This window comes from Elephas maximus, chromosome X (genome assembly GCF_024166365.1).
Source record: "Elephas maximus indicus isolate mEleMax1 chromosome X, mEleMax1 primary haplotype, whole genome shotgun sequence".
NCBI lineage: Eukaryota > Metazoa > Chordata > Mammalia > Proboscidea > Elephantidae > Elephas > Elephas maximus.
Genome location: NC_064846.1, coordinates 154,166,561 through 154,181,196, shown reverse-complemented (window position 1 = coordinate 154,181,196; position 14,636 = coordinate 154,166,561). Strand labels below are relative to the sequence as shown.

At 37.1% G+C, this 14,636-nt stretch overlaps 1 protein-coding gene and 1 non-coding gene across 4 annotated transcripts in view; both read left to right on the top strand.

The window, feature by feature from the left end:
- Positions 1-14,636, top strand: part of POLA1 (DNA polymerase alpha 1, catalytic subunit) — a 349,246-nt gene that overhangs the window by 46,381 nt on the left and 288,229 nt on the right. For all 3 annotated transcript variants that reach the window (XM_049873141.1, XM_049873140.1, XM_049873142.1), the window contains exons 24-26: positions 1,499-1,623; positions 7,546-7,695; positions 8,097-8,219. In XM_049873141.1, the coding sequence (XP_049729098.1) occupies positions 1,499-1,623; positions 7,546-7,695; positions 8,097-8,219 (398 nt within the window). The remainder of the gene's footprint in view (positions 1-1,498; positions 1,624-7,545; positions 7,696-8,096; positions 8,220-14,636) is intronic.
- On the top strand, positions 486-615 carry LOC126069768 (small Cajal body-specific RNA 24). The gene has a single exon (XR_007516040.1). It is a non-coding gene; the product is annotated as a small Cajal body-specific RNA 24 (non-coding RNA).

Sequence of the window (14,636 nt, the reverse complement as noted above, 5' to 3'; positions counted from 1 at the left end):
GGCTGCCAGCGAATTGGTTTGCCCGTGGTGTTAAGGAATTTCTTAGCATAGAGCTAGGCTTGGGAAGTTAGAGGACCTGAATTGTTTGACAAATTAGCAAAAAGATTTTATAATGACCTTATTTTATCTTTTGTTGTAAAAATCATGTTTGCTGGTCACCTGACATGGAATTAATGTGAATATTATCAAGTAACTTGAACTCTGAGTAGGAAGCATTTTTGACAAACAGCAATTTTTTTTTTATGTAATGAAATGTAGTGGTAGTAATTTGGTGTTAGAGTCGGATTTGAATTCTGGTTATATGATCTGGGGCTGCCTGTTTAACCTCTGTAAGCCTCAGTTTCCTCCTCTTTAAAAGGGAGATAAGAATAATATCTGCCACATGGGGATTTAAGAAATAAAAGTGACTGTTTAGTTGTTTAGTATAGTGTCTGGCACAGAGTAAGCTATCAATATGTTTGCCATTGTTATTGTTGTCTTAGTCATGGACATTTATTTTTATTCAGTTTCTTCTCAAGGTGAAGATAACTCTTTGTAAATGTCCTAGAAAAATACAGTAGCTTTCTGTTCACCCTTTGCAAGTAAAAGGGGTGGATCGTTCCACTACTGACATTTAGGTATATGTTCCTCGTCTAACTATTAGCACAGTTTGTGTATGGGTAAGTGCTAACCTTTTACTTCTTTGAAGAAATGGTTGTGAAAAAGAATTTAACCCTCACTGGTACAGATAACTACACATTTTGGAGTGAGGGTGGGAGAATAGATGGAAGGGAATGCTGGCATGAAGCAGAATTTAACAGTACACGCACCTCTCACTTACTGACATGGTTAGCTTCCAAAGACCAGGCTGTTAGGTGAAAATTGGCGTTATGCAAAAATGGAAGATGACCACATCAGATCACAAAATGGAGGATGACTATTATATAACTGCCAAATTACATCATTACATAACTGCCAAACCACTGAGACTGATGGCCCAGTCAAGTTGACACATAACCATCACAGCCAGCTTTACCCTCACCTTGCACCGTGGTGTTCGTTACTGCCAGACGTATGTTGTTAATGTGCAAAATAGTAAGATGGTAGATTTTTTACTACTATCATAAATGTGAATTGTTGGATAACGAGAGAGTTGATAAGTGAGGAGTAGGTGTATTTTTTTTTGAAACAGATATGACTGCTGTCCAAAGTCATTAATATGGCGAGGTATTTGCTCATAAAGATGTACTTTGGGGACTGCTGGGGAAAGGACTGGGTCTAGCTGGTTCCAAGATGAGACACGATATTGCCTACTACAGTTTTGGTCCCTCTTTTGTGGCCTGGGTTTTCACTTTAATCCAAATTATTTTATGGAGTGGTAGTAGACTCTTTTTTCCTTTTGTCTACCTCACAGCTCTTGATAGTTTCTAACATACTTCATGGTGTATTTTCTAATGTGACATTTTGACGGATTTGCACTTCTTTAGACTTTTTATGACATGGCTTTTTTTTTTTTCAGGTTTTTATGATAAGTTCATTTTGCTTCTGGACTTCAACAGTTTATATCCTTCCATCATTCAGGAATTTAACATTTGTTTTACGACAGTGCAAAGAGTTGCTTCAGAGGCACAGAAAATTACAGAGGTTCGTACTCAACGGGGGCTCTTTAAATTGAAGTTAAAAGTAGTGCTTATAAAGGAAAAGAACCAAGGGAATTAACTTTCTAGTTTTTCCTCTTCAGGACACATGCAATCGTGTCCTTTCTGAGTGGTCAAAAAAAGGGAAGGGTTGGGTAGGAAACAGACTGGTTCGGTGTCTTTTTTTGTTTGAACACATATAATTCACATACCATACAATTCACCATTTAAATTCATTGGCTTTTAGTATGTTCGTAGGGCTTGCAATCGTCACAATCAATTTTAGAACATGTTCATTACCCCAAAAGAAATCCCCTACCATTTAGCTGCCACTTCACCTCTAACCCCTCCATTACCTCCAGCTCTAGTCGGCCACTAATCTACTTTCTGTCTCTATAAATTTGTCTATTCTGGACATTTCATATAAATGAAATCATACAATATGTGGCCGTTTGCTTTTGGCTTATTTCACTTAGCATACTGTTTTCAAGGTTCATTGACATTATAGCACGTGTCAGTACTTCATTCCTTTTTACTGCCAAATAATGTTGCGTTGTATAGATACACCGTATTCCATTTATTTTAGAGTCAGCATGTCAAGTTCTATAAAAAAGCTGGCTGGAATTTTGATAGGGATTGTGTTGAGTCTATATATCAATTTGGGAAATATTGGCATCTTAACAATATTAAGTCCTTAAATCCATGGACATGGATTAATTTAGGCCTTCTTTCATTTCTTTTACCAATGTTTCATAGTTTTCTTTGTACAAGTCTTGCACTTATTAAGTTTATTTCTAAGTGTTTTATTCTTTTTGGTGCTATTATAAATGGAATTGTTTTCTAAATTTTGGTTTTGGATTGCCTATTGCTAATATATAGAAATAGAACTTTTTCATTTTTGTATATTGATCTCGTGTCCTGCAAACTTGCTAATTAGTTTTAATAGGTTTTTTTTTGTGTGTGGATTCCTTAGGATTTTCTCTATATAGGATCATGTTATCTGCAAATGGAGATAGTTTTACTTCTTCATTTCCAGTCTGTTGTTGTTAGGTGCTGTCGAGTCAGTTCCAACTCATAGCGACCCTGTGTACAACAGAACGAAACACTGCCTGGGTCTCACAGTTGTTGCTCTGCTTAAGCCCATTGTTGCAGCTACTGTGTCAGTCCATCTTGTTGAGGTTCTTCCTCTCCTGCACTGACCCTCCGCTTTACCAAGCGCTGTCCTCCAGGGACTGATCCCTCCTGATAACATGTCCAAAGTATGTGAGACGCAGTCTTGACATCTTGCTTCTAAGGAGCAGTCTGGTTTTACTTCTTCCAAGACAGTTTTGTTCATTCTTTTGGCAGTCCATAGTGTATTCAATATTCTTCACCAACACCACAGTTCAAAGGCGTCAGTTCTTCTTCAGTCTTCCTTATTCATTGTCCAGCTTTCACATGTGTATGATGTGATTGAAAATACCATGGCTTGGGTCAGGTGCACCTTAGTCTTCAAGGTGATATCTTTGCTTTTCAACCCTTTAAAGAGTTCTTTTGTAGCAGATTTACCCAATGCAATGGCATCTTTTGATTTCTTGACTGCTGCTTCCAAGGGTGTTGATTGTAGATCCAAGTAAAATGAAGTCCTTGACAACTTCAGCCCTTTCTCCATTTATCATCATGTTGCTTATTGGTCCAGTTGTGAGGATTTTTGTAATCTAGATGCCTTTTATTTCCTTTTTCTTGCCTAATTGCCCTTACAATGTTCAGTAGTAGCGGTGAGAGCGGACATCTGTGTCTTGTTCCTGATCTCTGAGGAAATCTTTCAGCCTTTCAACATTAAGTATGATGTTAGCTGTGGGTCTTTCATAGATGCCATTTATCAGGTTGAAGAAGTTCCCTTCTATTCCTAGTTCGTTGAGTGTTTTTATCATGAAAGAGGTTCGGTTTTGTAAAATACTTTTTCTGTGTCTATTGAGATGATCATGTGGTTTTTGCCCTTATTAATTTGGTGTATTACATTGATTGACTCATATGTTGAACTAACCTGCATTCCTGTCATAAATCCCACTTGGTCCTGGTGTATAGTCCTTTTAATATGTTGTTGTATTCCATTTGGTTATATTTTGTTGAGAAATTTTGTGTTTATATTCATAAGGGATATTAGCCTGTAGTTTTCGTTGTGTGTGTGTGTGTTGTCTTTGTCTGGTTTTGGTATTAGAGTCATACTGGGTCTCATAGAATGAGCTGGGAAGTGTTCCCTCCTCTTATATTTTTTTGGAAGAGTTTGTGAAGGATTAGTGTTAGTTCTTCCTTAAACATTTGGTAGAATTAATCAGTGAAGCTGTCTGGTCTTGGCTTTTCTTTTTTGATTCCTAATTCAGTCTTTTGCAATAGGTCTATTCACATTGTCTGTTTCTCCTTGAGTCAGTTTAGTTAGTTTGTGTCTTTCTATCCAGGTTATCTAATTTGTTGGCATGTAATTGTTCATAGTATTCTCTTTTAATCCTTTTTATTTCTGTAAGATCTGTATAGTAATGTTTCCTCATTTATTCCTAATTCAGTGATTTGATTCTTTTTCTTTGTCAGTCTAGCTAAAGGTTTGTCAGTTTCATTGATCTTTTCAAAGAACCAACTTTGGCTTCATTGATTGATCTCTGTTGTTTTTCTGTTCCCTATTTCATTTATTTCCACTCTTTATTATTTCCTTTCTTCTGCTTTCTTTTGTTTAGTTTGCTTTTCTTTTTCCTAGTTTCTTAAGTTAGTGTCTTAGTTATCTAATGCTGCTGTAACAGAAATACCACAAGTGGATGGCTTTAACAAACAAATTTATTTTCTCAAAGTTTGGGAGACTGGAAGTCCAAATTCAAGGCGCCAGCTGTAGGGGAAGGCTTTCTCTGTCAGTTCTGGAGGAAGGTCCTTGTCTCTTCAGCTTGTTTCTTGGTTCCTTGGAGATCTCCATGTGGCACGGCATCAATTTCCCCTATCTCAGCTTCTAGCTTGCTTGTTTAATCTCTATATTTTAAAAGAGATTGACTCAAGATACACCCTACACTAATCCTGTCTTGTTAACATAAACACAGCTCATTTCCAAATGGTATTATAACCACAGGTACAGAGGTTAGGATTTACAATGCATATTTTTGGGGGACACAATTCATAACAGATTACTGATTTGAAAGGTTTCTTCTTTTTTGATGTAAACATTTACAACTATAAATTTTCCTCCAAACACTGCATTAGCTTCACCCCATGTTTTGATATGCCCCTTATGCCTTTTTACAGTAAATCCCCCCTCCAAAGACAACCATTGAGCTGACTTCTGTCGCCATAGCTTAGCTTTGCCTGTTGTAGAACTTCATATAAATGGAATGATATAGTATGTATTCTCTTGTGTCTGTTTTTTTTTTGTTCAACATAATGCTTTTGAGATTTATCCATGTTGTTGCATTATCAAGAGATCTTCCCTTTTATTGCTGAGTAGGCCTCCATAGTTTGTTTATTCATTCTTCTGAGATGAATGTTTGGGTTGCTATCAGTTTTTGGTTATTATTAATAAAGCTGCTGTGAACATTTTTGTGAAAATCTTTTTTGTGGATTTATGCTTTCTTTTCTCTTGGGTAAATACCTAGGGAGTGAGTTTGCTGGTTTGCATGGAAAGTGCATTTTTAACTTGATAAAAAATTATCAAATTGTTTTCCAAAGTAGTTGTAACATTTTATACTTCCAACAGGCATGTATGAGAGTTCAGGTTGCCCCTCATCTTCTCTAACACTTGGTATTTTCAGTCTTTATACATTTTAGCCATGAAAACATTTCTTAATGATTTGACTCACTAAAGAAACTTTGAAAAGAATGATTTTGAGTTCCCTGACCTGGATTTTAATCTAACCAATGATCATTCAGTCAACAGTTTTACATAGGACTTAATGAATGGCTCTTCATAAATAAAGCCTATACAATTGATCGTCAGTAGGGAATTTGATTAAAACTGGTTCTCTAGCAGTAAAAGACAGATTTAAAATAACTCTGTAAATTGTTTTCCTGTTTTTTGTACACATGGCAGAAGATGTCTCTTGTCCTCTATCTAGCTGCTCTATTTACATGTCCTTTAGTTCCAACCACGGGCTTGGGAGCTGTTTTTCAATACCAATTCCATATTCCCAGAAGAGAGAATCTGATAGGCTTGGTTAGGTTGGTGAGCACCCCTGGTCCCATCAACTGTGACCACAAGAGTGGGTTCACAGAGTACAAATATGACTGCTGAGGGGCTTTTCTGTGGGACTAGAGGATAATTTCACAAAGTGCTGGATAAAACCCAAAAAACCCATTGCCGTTGAGTCGATAGACATCCCCAAAAGGTCATGTCAACATTTGATTAATAATGTTCTTTGGATTGTGTCCTGCTTACTCAGTCAGCCTTGTGATCATTATCATTATCCAACCTCCCCACTCTTTCCCCCACTTTGTTTATTTGAGCTTTACCATTTTGATTCTAGAAAAACAATAGAGTCCTTTTAGAGGTCATTGAAGAAATTCTGTACAAATAGCACTTTATAGATTCCATATTATTTTCATGTGCAGTACCTCATTTGGTCTTCAGAACAGCTAGCATCACACGGCTAGTGATGGTAGAGCTGGGAGAGGATTGTACATTTCTGACACCAGATCCTTGCCGTTAACTTTTCATCTGACTTCAGTAGTTGCTGGGAATAATTGGAATGTGTACCAGGATCTCTTCAATAGGCTTGTTCTCATCATCTGCTGTATTGGAAAACAATAGGCCCCTATTATTATTGTAAGATTGCTCATTTGAAGCTATTGATCTTCATTAAATCAGATGCTTTGTAAGGACTGGGTTATCGAATGGCATGGACTTGACATGCTTTAAGCCAAGAGGCTTATTTTTGATTCTGAACCTTTGAAAGGGCAAATGTGCCTGGCTTTTCTTTGCAGCCTGTTAATAGAATTAATGGAGGCTTGAGAAAAATAGCCTCATGCTTTCCCTACTTTTTCCTGCTGTAAATTTTAATGTAAGAAGACTGCTGGTTGCTTTTCTAATATGTTGCTATTCTTCTACCAATTGCAAACAATTTATAGATAAAAGGGACTACATAAATGCTGAGGAATATATATGTGTTAATTTTTAAAATGTCATGGCCTATTTTTTTTATTTAAATATGTGCTCCAAATTCTTAAAAGAAATTTGCTGATTTAGTATTTAGGTTTTTATTTGTTAGTCTAAAACATTTACAGTGATTGCTGTGATTCTGTGTGGTTTTAAAATTCTGTAGTGTTTTGTTTGAGAGTGCAAATGATTTGAAGTAGTATTTTAGCTGTTTTTTTTTTCTTTTAAGTCCTAGAGGTTTCTCTTAGTGTTTTATTTTAAAAAGAATTTCCCCAAACATGTTGCTCCCCAATCTTGGTGAAGAGAGGATGGTATCATATGTAAAAATTCATCCCTTTGAACAATATTGAAATTATGAATAACTACATGAGTGGAAGATGTTGAGAATGACGAGCTGATAGACTTGGTAGGAAAAGAGGGCAGTGTTGACTTGTTCTACAACCCTCTAAGCGCCTCTTATACCACGTATGCATTATGGACATTTACTTTTATAAGAAAGTAGCTTTTCAAGAGGAGCCCTGGTGGAACAGTGGTTAACCACTTGGCTACTAACCCAAAGATCCGTGGTTCAAACCCACTAGCAGCTCTGTGGGAGAAAAGACCTGGCAATCTGCTCTCGTAAGATTACGGGCTAGGAAACCCCCTGGGGCAGTTCAACTGTGTCCTATAGTGTTGGTATGAGTCAGAATCCGCTCGACAGCGCAAAACAGCAGCACCTTTTAAAAATGTCATCATGGGAATAAGGCTTCCACTGAATATTATTTTAGAAACGTATTTCTCAAAAATTTGATTTGTCTGTCGTTTCTATTGTATGTTCATCAGGATGGAGAACAAGAGCAGATCCCTGAGCTGCCAGATCCGAGCTTAGAAATAGGCATTTTGCCCAGAGAGATTCGGAAACTGGTAGAGCGGAGAAAACAAGTGAAACAGCTAATGAAACAGCAAGATTTAAATCCAGACCTTGTTCTTCAGGTATGTTTTTTCACTAAGAGATATCTGAGTGACAGTCTTCAGTTTTTAGGATTTGATTATTTGATGCTATGGGCAAATGCATGTGCTTATTTTAAGTTTGTGGGTAGGCACCCATTAAAGAACAGCAGAATGCCTTAGAGTGGAAAGCAGCTGTATCAGCAAAGGCTGTATCTGAGCAAGACCCTGCTGAATCCTGGGAGCTTTGGAGTCTTACGTTTACTTGCTTCTAGGACGTCAGGGTATCATGGATCTGGGAAGTTGGCTTGAGTATGTTAAGAATTTTTTATTTCAGGGATAGTGAGGGTTTCTCCCTTTTATTTGCAGTCTAGCAAGACATCCAGTATAATGCTTAACTATCTGCAAATATTGTTGTTTTTCTCTTGTCCTTGTGGGACCTGCAGTATGACATTCGACAGAAGGCTCTGAAGCTCACGGCAAACAGTATGTACGGCTGCTTGGGATTTTCTTACAGCAGATTTTATGCCAAGCCACTGGCTGCTTTGGTGACATACAAAGGAAGGGAGGTAAATGGCTTAACGTTCACATCTCTGAAAATGAGAATATTTTAAACTATACACGTTGTAGTGTGAGAGAGCCAAGTTTGTTACCTAGTTATACAGCTTCAAATACTTCCTTTTTAGAGTAAGTTTAAAACTAACAGGCATTTAAATAATCATTCATTGATTCACTGTGTGTGTATGTGTTTATTGCTACATGCCAGGCACGGGGTATATAGTGTGCAGCAAAACATCAAAGGTCCCTACTATTATGAGGTTTATATTCTACACGAGAGTTGGATATTGGGAAAACAGACTACAAATAAATGAATAAATAAATAAAAATGACTAAGAAAACGTGATAGAAACAAATGCTCGACAGGTAATTAAAACCGAGTGGTGGACTAGAAGAATGTTTAGATGGCTAGTTTAGATTGGACAGGGAAGGCTTCTTTGAGGAGGTGACATGAACTGAGACCTGAATGACATAAGGGAGCTAGTTACATGTAGTTCAGGAGGAAGGTCAATTTAGTCATAAAGGTCAGCAATGAGAAGGCCCTGATGGCCGTGAAAGCCCGTGAAAGGTTTAAACCGTGAAGTGATAGGCATTTCACTACTTCTGAGTAGAATGGCTTGAAGGGGACAAGAATCAGCTGGGCAACCAGTTAGGAGGCTTGTTGTGGTAGTTCAAGTATCAGATCATGGTGCCTTAGGCTGGTGGTATTAAAAAACCCAAAAAAAGGTATTAGTGGAGGTGAATTTGTGACATATTATGAAGATATACAGGATTCGCTGATGGATTGGGGTGTGAGGGAAAGGAAGAAATCAAGGAGGCTGCTTCCATTTTTGTCTTATAGCTGGTTAGCTAACGGGACCATTTACTATGATGAAAAAAATGGGGAGGGAGGGATTAAAAGTTTTTTCTTGGATGTGTTACCTTTGAGATATGTAATTGATTTCCAGGTAGCCATATTAAGTAGTTTTTAGATGTATAGATCTAGAATTCTAGGAGTATGTCCAGACTGGAGTTACAGATTAAGAGTCATTGGCTTTAGAAAGATGGGTCAGATACCAAATAGATTTGAGGTGTTGTCACTTTATGAATGAACACTGTAAGCTTCATTTGCTTTAGTATTACGTGCATGGGTTTTTCTTAATTTGTAAAAGAATAAACCAAAAACCAAACTCATTGCCATCAAGTTGATTCTGACTCATAGCGATCCTATAGGCTGGAGTAGAACTGCCCCACAGGGTTCCAAGGGTGTAATCTTCACAGAAGCAGACTGCTACATCTTTCTCCACGGAGTGGCTGTGAGTTCGAACTGCCGACCTTTTGGTTAGCAGCTGAGTGCTTAACCACTGCACCACCGGAGCTTTTATAATAGTTACATTAAATACTAAATACCATTTAGTTCCAGTAAACTGTTGTTTCCTTTTAATGGATTTAATACTACTCAGTCTTAAAGAAGGTAGTGGTTATGGGCAGAATGCTAGTATTGGGGGTCTGGATTCAGAATATTCTAGAGCAGGGATCAGCAGATTACGGCCTCTTGGCCAAATCTAGCCTGCCATATTTTTATAAATAAAGTTTTATTGGTACAGTCATGCTCGTTTGTTTTAATGTGTTACCTGCTTTTGTGTTACAACAGCAAGTTGAGTACTCATGATAGAGACTTGTATGGCCTGCAAAGCTTCAAGTACTTACTCTCTGGCCCTTTTCAGAAAAAAGTTTGCTGACCTTTGCTTTAGGGTCTAGACCAATGCTGTCCAGTAGAACTTTGTGCAGTGATGAAAATGTTCTCTGTCTGCACTAGCCAATAAAGTAGCCTCTAGCCACATGTAGCTATTGAGCACTTAATATCTGGCTAGTGCAACTGAGGAACTGAATTTTTAGTTTTACTTAATTATAATTAATACAAATTTAAATAGCCACATGTGGCTAGTGGCTGCTGTATTGGACAGTGCAGATCAAGTTGGTGTGAAACAAACATCAGGATGTTGTGAGAGTCACTCTTCTGTTGGTAGCCTTATTCGATAGACATGGGTAAAGCCTGTATTGAACATCAGTGATGTGTTAGAAACGTTTAGACGTATTGTACAGCAATCCTTTGATATAGGTAATAACATCCCCATTTTGCAGATGAGAAAGTTAAGACTCAGAGATGAAGTACAGTAAGTAGGTATTTTGAATTTGAATCCGTGTCTTTCTGATTATAATTTTTTTTTTTTTTACTATGTTAGTGTTGTCTGCGCTGTTTCAGGATGTCTTTCGTAACAGTGGTTCTGCTTTATGTTCTACCTCTTATTCCTGGAAGATCTTTTTCAAGACTCATGTCAAGACACAGGCTTTTTCACATGAGAAGATATAGGCCTTTTAGGGTTAGTTAAAGTGAGGGAAGGATGTTTTCAGTTTCTTAGGCTAAGTTTACTTCAAAATTATGTAAATTTTATTTCCGTATACGTATCCAGTGGCTGCTGATAGAATACCATCTTATTTTTGTATTAGGAAATGCACTCACTATGCCCCAACTGGGTGATAATACACGGGTTGACTATTGAGATTGGATCAAGGTTACTCTTAAGTTTCTCAGGAGAGGCAATAGTTGACAATTTACTCCCTTGGAGAGTGCCTCTTGCTGTTGGGAAATCCCTGTTGTTACATTTTCTGCATTGGCTCAGAAATCCACAAGCTTAAAAGGGCACTGTTGATAATGATAAGCCCCAAATTTGTCCAATGATCTCCCCCACTCCCCTAATCCATTGTATGTTAAGGGTAACATTTCCATTTAGCTGGATATTTAATAGGAAGTTTAAACTCAGTTTTTATGTTTCTGTTGTATAAAATACAGCAATAACAAATCTTTAATAAACAATTAAGCAAACCCTTACTCTCTCTACTAAAAAATAAAGGATTTCAAACAAATCTAGACTTAATCATATGTGATTTAAATTCTTGGCTTCTATTTTCTACTTTCCTCTTTCCACAAGTAACGATAAAAACAACTGTGGAAAGTAGACCTTTAAAATATTTTGAGGTTAAATGAGCTATAGTAATTACAGAGTTGTCCTCTGGAAATCTTGTTGTAGAAGAAGAGCCAGAGTCACCTATGGATATTATATCCTAAAATAAAAATGACTGTGAAATTATTGGTGATAATTATTAGCGCTGGAGGACAGAACAATTCTATGTGATAACCTGTCTTTGAGGTTGCTAGTGTTTTCCAGGTAGACTATTAGACGTTTGTGATTTCAAGCATCTCTCGATTATTAAAGAGGTATGAGGAGTAAAGTATAAATGGAGTGTCAGTTTTCTGAGATTTTGGAATACCTCTGTAACTCATCAAATTGGTATTTTTTTTTTTTGTAATAAGGTGGAGTGGACAAAATAATATAGTAACCTGAAGATCCTAGAAGTGGTTTGTTTTTAAAGCCCTTGTTAGGGTAAATTAAATTAAGGTTCAAGTGGAAATTAATGAGAAAGAAACCTGGTAGCATGTCATAGCAAGATTTCGAAAATTGTGCATTCGAATATGGATTAATACACAGCCTGGGGAGGCCTTGAAGCCCCCGCTCCCCTTTTTTTGTATGTGCTCAGTTTTATGGGAATGATGCGGGCTTGGCTCTGATGACCTAATAATTTCTGTAATCAAATGTATTATGACTGCTAAAGAACTCGGAATAATTACTAATTGTACTTTTAAAAACAGGTTTATAGTAGAAGTGCTAATAGCTGTGTCAAATGGACATCAATATTATCTTTTCACAGGTGTGATCTTTCACACTTAAATTCTTCTATGATTTTTAACTCTTCGGTAGTGAAGAAATTAGTTAACAGTTAAGGAATTGTATTAGGGAACTTACAGTGTGCAAGTTATTTAAAAATACTGAAGTCAACGTTTCTGGAGAAGTAATATTGAAACTTCGTTTACAGACACTCAGAAGTGAAACTATACAAATAGCATCTGTATTTGTGTTTGTTTTCAATGCATGTGTAGACCAGTAACATAAAAAAGAAATTGGACAAGCCTGCAGCACTGTGTAGACATACATTTTTTAAACCATGAAGAAAATGTCAAGTTGTCAAGTGACTAGTGTGGTAATTGAAGTGATTGTTCACTAGATGGCGATAGACACCCTGAGATCATTAATCAATTAAGGCTTTTATTCAGTAAACAAGAGTGAAGGCCATTTAGTGACTTAAATCTGTCAACATTTCAGACTTACTCATTTTGAAACTATTAAAGAGAGGCTAAAAACTGGCTTAAAGGGTTGTAGTAGTCTAATTTATTTAATGTTTAATGATTTTTGAATCACAACTGTTATTGATAACAACAATCATTTAATTAATCATCACAGGCTAGATTCTTACATCAAGTAGCCAAATTCTCATATCTATGGCCATGCAGCCGCAATAGATGACTTCCTCAGCCACAGTGTCAGAGAGGTTAATCTAAGAGAACTGGAAATGAAATTGATATACAATTTTGCCTCTGTGAATTTGCTTTCCTGTGGAGGCATTTTAGAGTTATCGTACATGTATAAACATGACCATTGCTTAATCTTCAGTGTAATGGTAATATTTGTCTTCTTGGAATAATTAGGATTTACTGACACCGGGATTGTTTCCTTTCTACACCCTGTTATTTCTGTGCCCTTGAAAAACTATTTTTGGTCTAGAATTCTGATTGCATGTAATGTTAACGTATGCTCCAGTGTTCGGGTGTGGAGCCCATGCGTTTGTATTTTACCATCCAGTTGTCTGCAATGAGTCTTTGCTAGCCTGGTTGCCAACCAGTTGTAGACTGCCTTGATTTCAGTTGTGTTCAGAGCTGAAATTTGTGTACTTAGAAGATGTATCCAAATCATCACATGAAAACATTAAAATCCGGGCAAGCCTTCCTGGGCTTATCTAGGCTATGCGATAGTATCTGTCAGGAACCCTTGGGAATGGTACCAGGACTGAGGGATTTAGCCTTCGTTGGAGTCATTGGTTAAAGAAAATGAGTGAATATGGAGACCTTTGTAATTAAGTGTTAATTACATAAGTCTTTTATGTTTTATGTGGAAATAAGCATTTCTTTTCCAATCTTTATTCTTAAAAGAAGCCTAGTTTTTTAAAATCATTGAGAGCAATAAAATATTATAGAGACAACTAAAGACCCTTTCCTTTCCACCTTATCTCTTTCTCCTCTTCCTCAGAGGTAACTGCTGTCTAGAGGAGTTGGTTTTGTCTGCTTTTACAATGTAAGTGTGTGCCTATACATGTGGTGCATTTAAAATTTTTACCATTTATGTGTCATATAGCAATTCTTCTGCACTTTGCCACACACACACACACACACAAAAAAAAAAAAGCAGGGGGAAAACCCCCAACTCATTTTAAGGAGCCCTGATGGCACAATGATTAGGCACTTGGCTAAGCACGATGTCCTTCTCCAGGGACTTGTCCCTCCTGATAACATGTCCAAAGTATGTGAGAAAAAATCTCACCATCCTTGCTTCTAATGAACATTCTGGCTGTACTTCTTCCAAGACAGATTTGTTCGTTCTTCTGGCAGTCCATGGTATATTTAATATTCTTTGCCAACACCGTTACTCAAAACCATCAATAATTCTTCCGTCTTTCTTATTCATTGTCCAGCTTTCACATGCATATGAAGCGATTGAAAATACCATGGCTTGGGCCAGACATACCATAGTTCTCAAAGTCATATCTTTGCTTTTGAACACTTTAAACAGGTCTTTTGCAGCAGATTTGCACAATGTAATGTATCATTTGATTTCTTGACTGGTGCTTCCATGGGCATTGATTGTGGATCCAAGTAAAATGAAATCCTTGACAACTTCCATATTTTCTCTGTTTATCATGATGTTGTTTATTGGTCCAGTTGTGAGGATTTTTGTTTTCTTTAAGTTGAGGTGTAATCCATACTGAAGGCTGTAGTCTTTGATCTTCATCAGTAAGTACTTCAAGTCCTTCACTTTCAACAAGCAAGGTTGTCATTTGCATATTGCAGGTTGTTAATGAGTCTCCCTCCAAACCTGATGCCACGTTCTTCATATAGTCCAGGTTCTTGAATTATTTGCTCAACATTCAGATTGAATAAGTATGGTGAAGGATACAGCCCTGACACACACCTTTCCTGACTTTAAACCATGCAGCATCCCCTTGTTCTGTTCAAACGGCTGCCTCTTGGTGTATGTACAGTTTCTGTATGTGCAAAATTAAGCACACAGTCAAATGTCTTTGGATAGTCAATAAAACACAGGTAAACATCCTTCTGGTATTCTCTGCTTTCAGCCAAGATCCGTCTGACTTCAGCAGTGATATCCCTGTTCCACGTCCTCTTCTGAATCCAGCTTAAATTTCTGGCATTTCTTTGTCGAAGTACTGCAACCCCTTTTGAACGATCTTCAGCAAAATTTTACTTGTGTGTGATATTA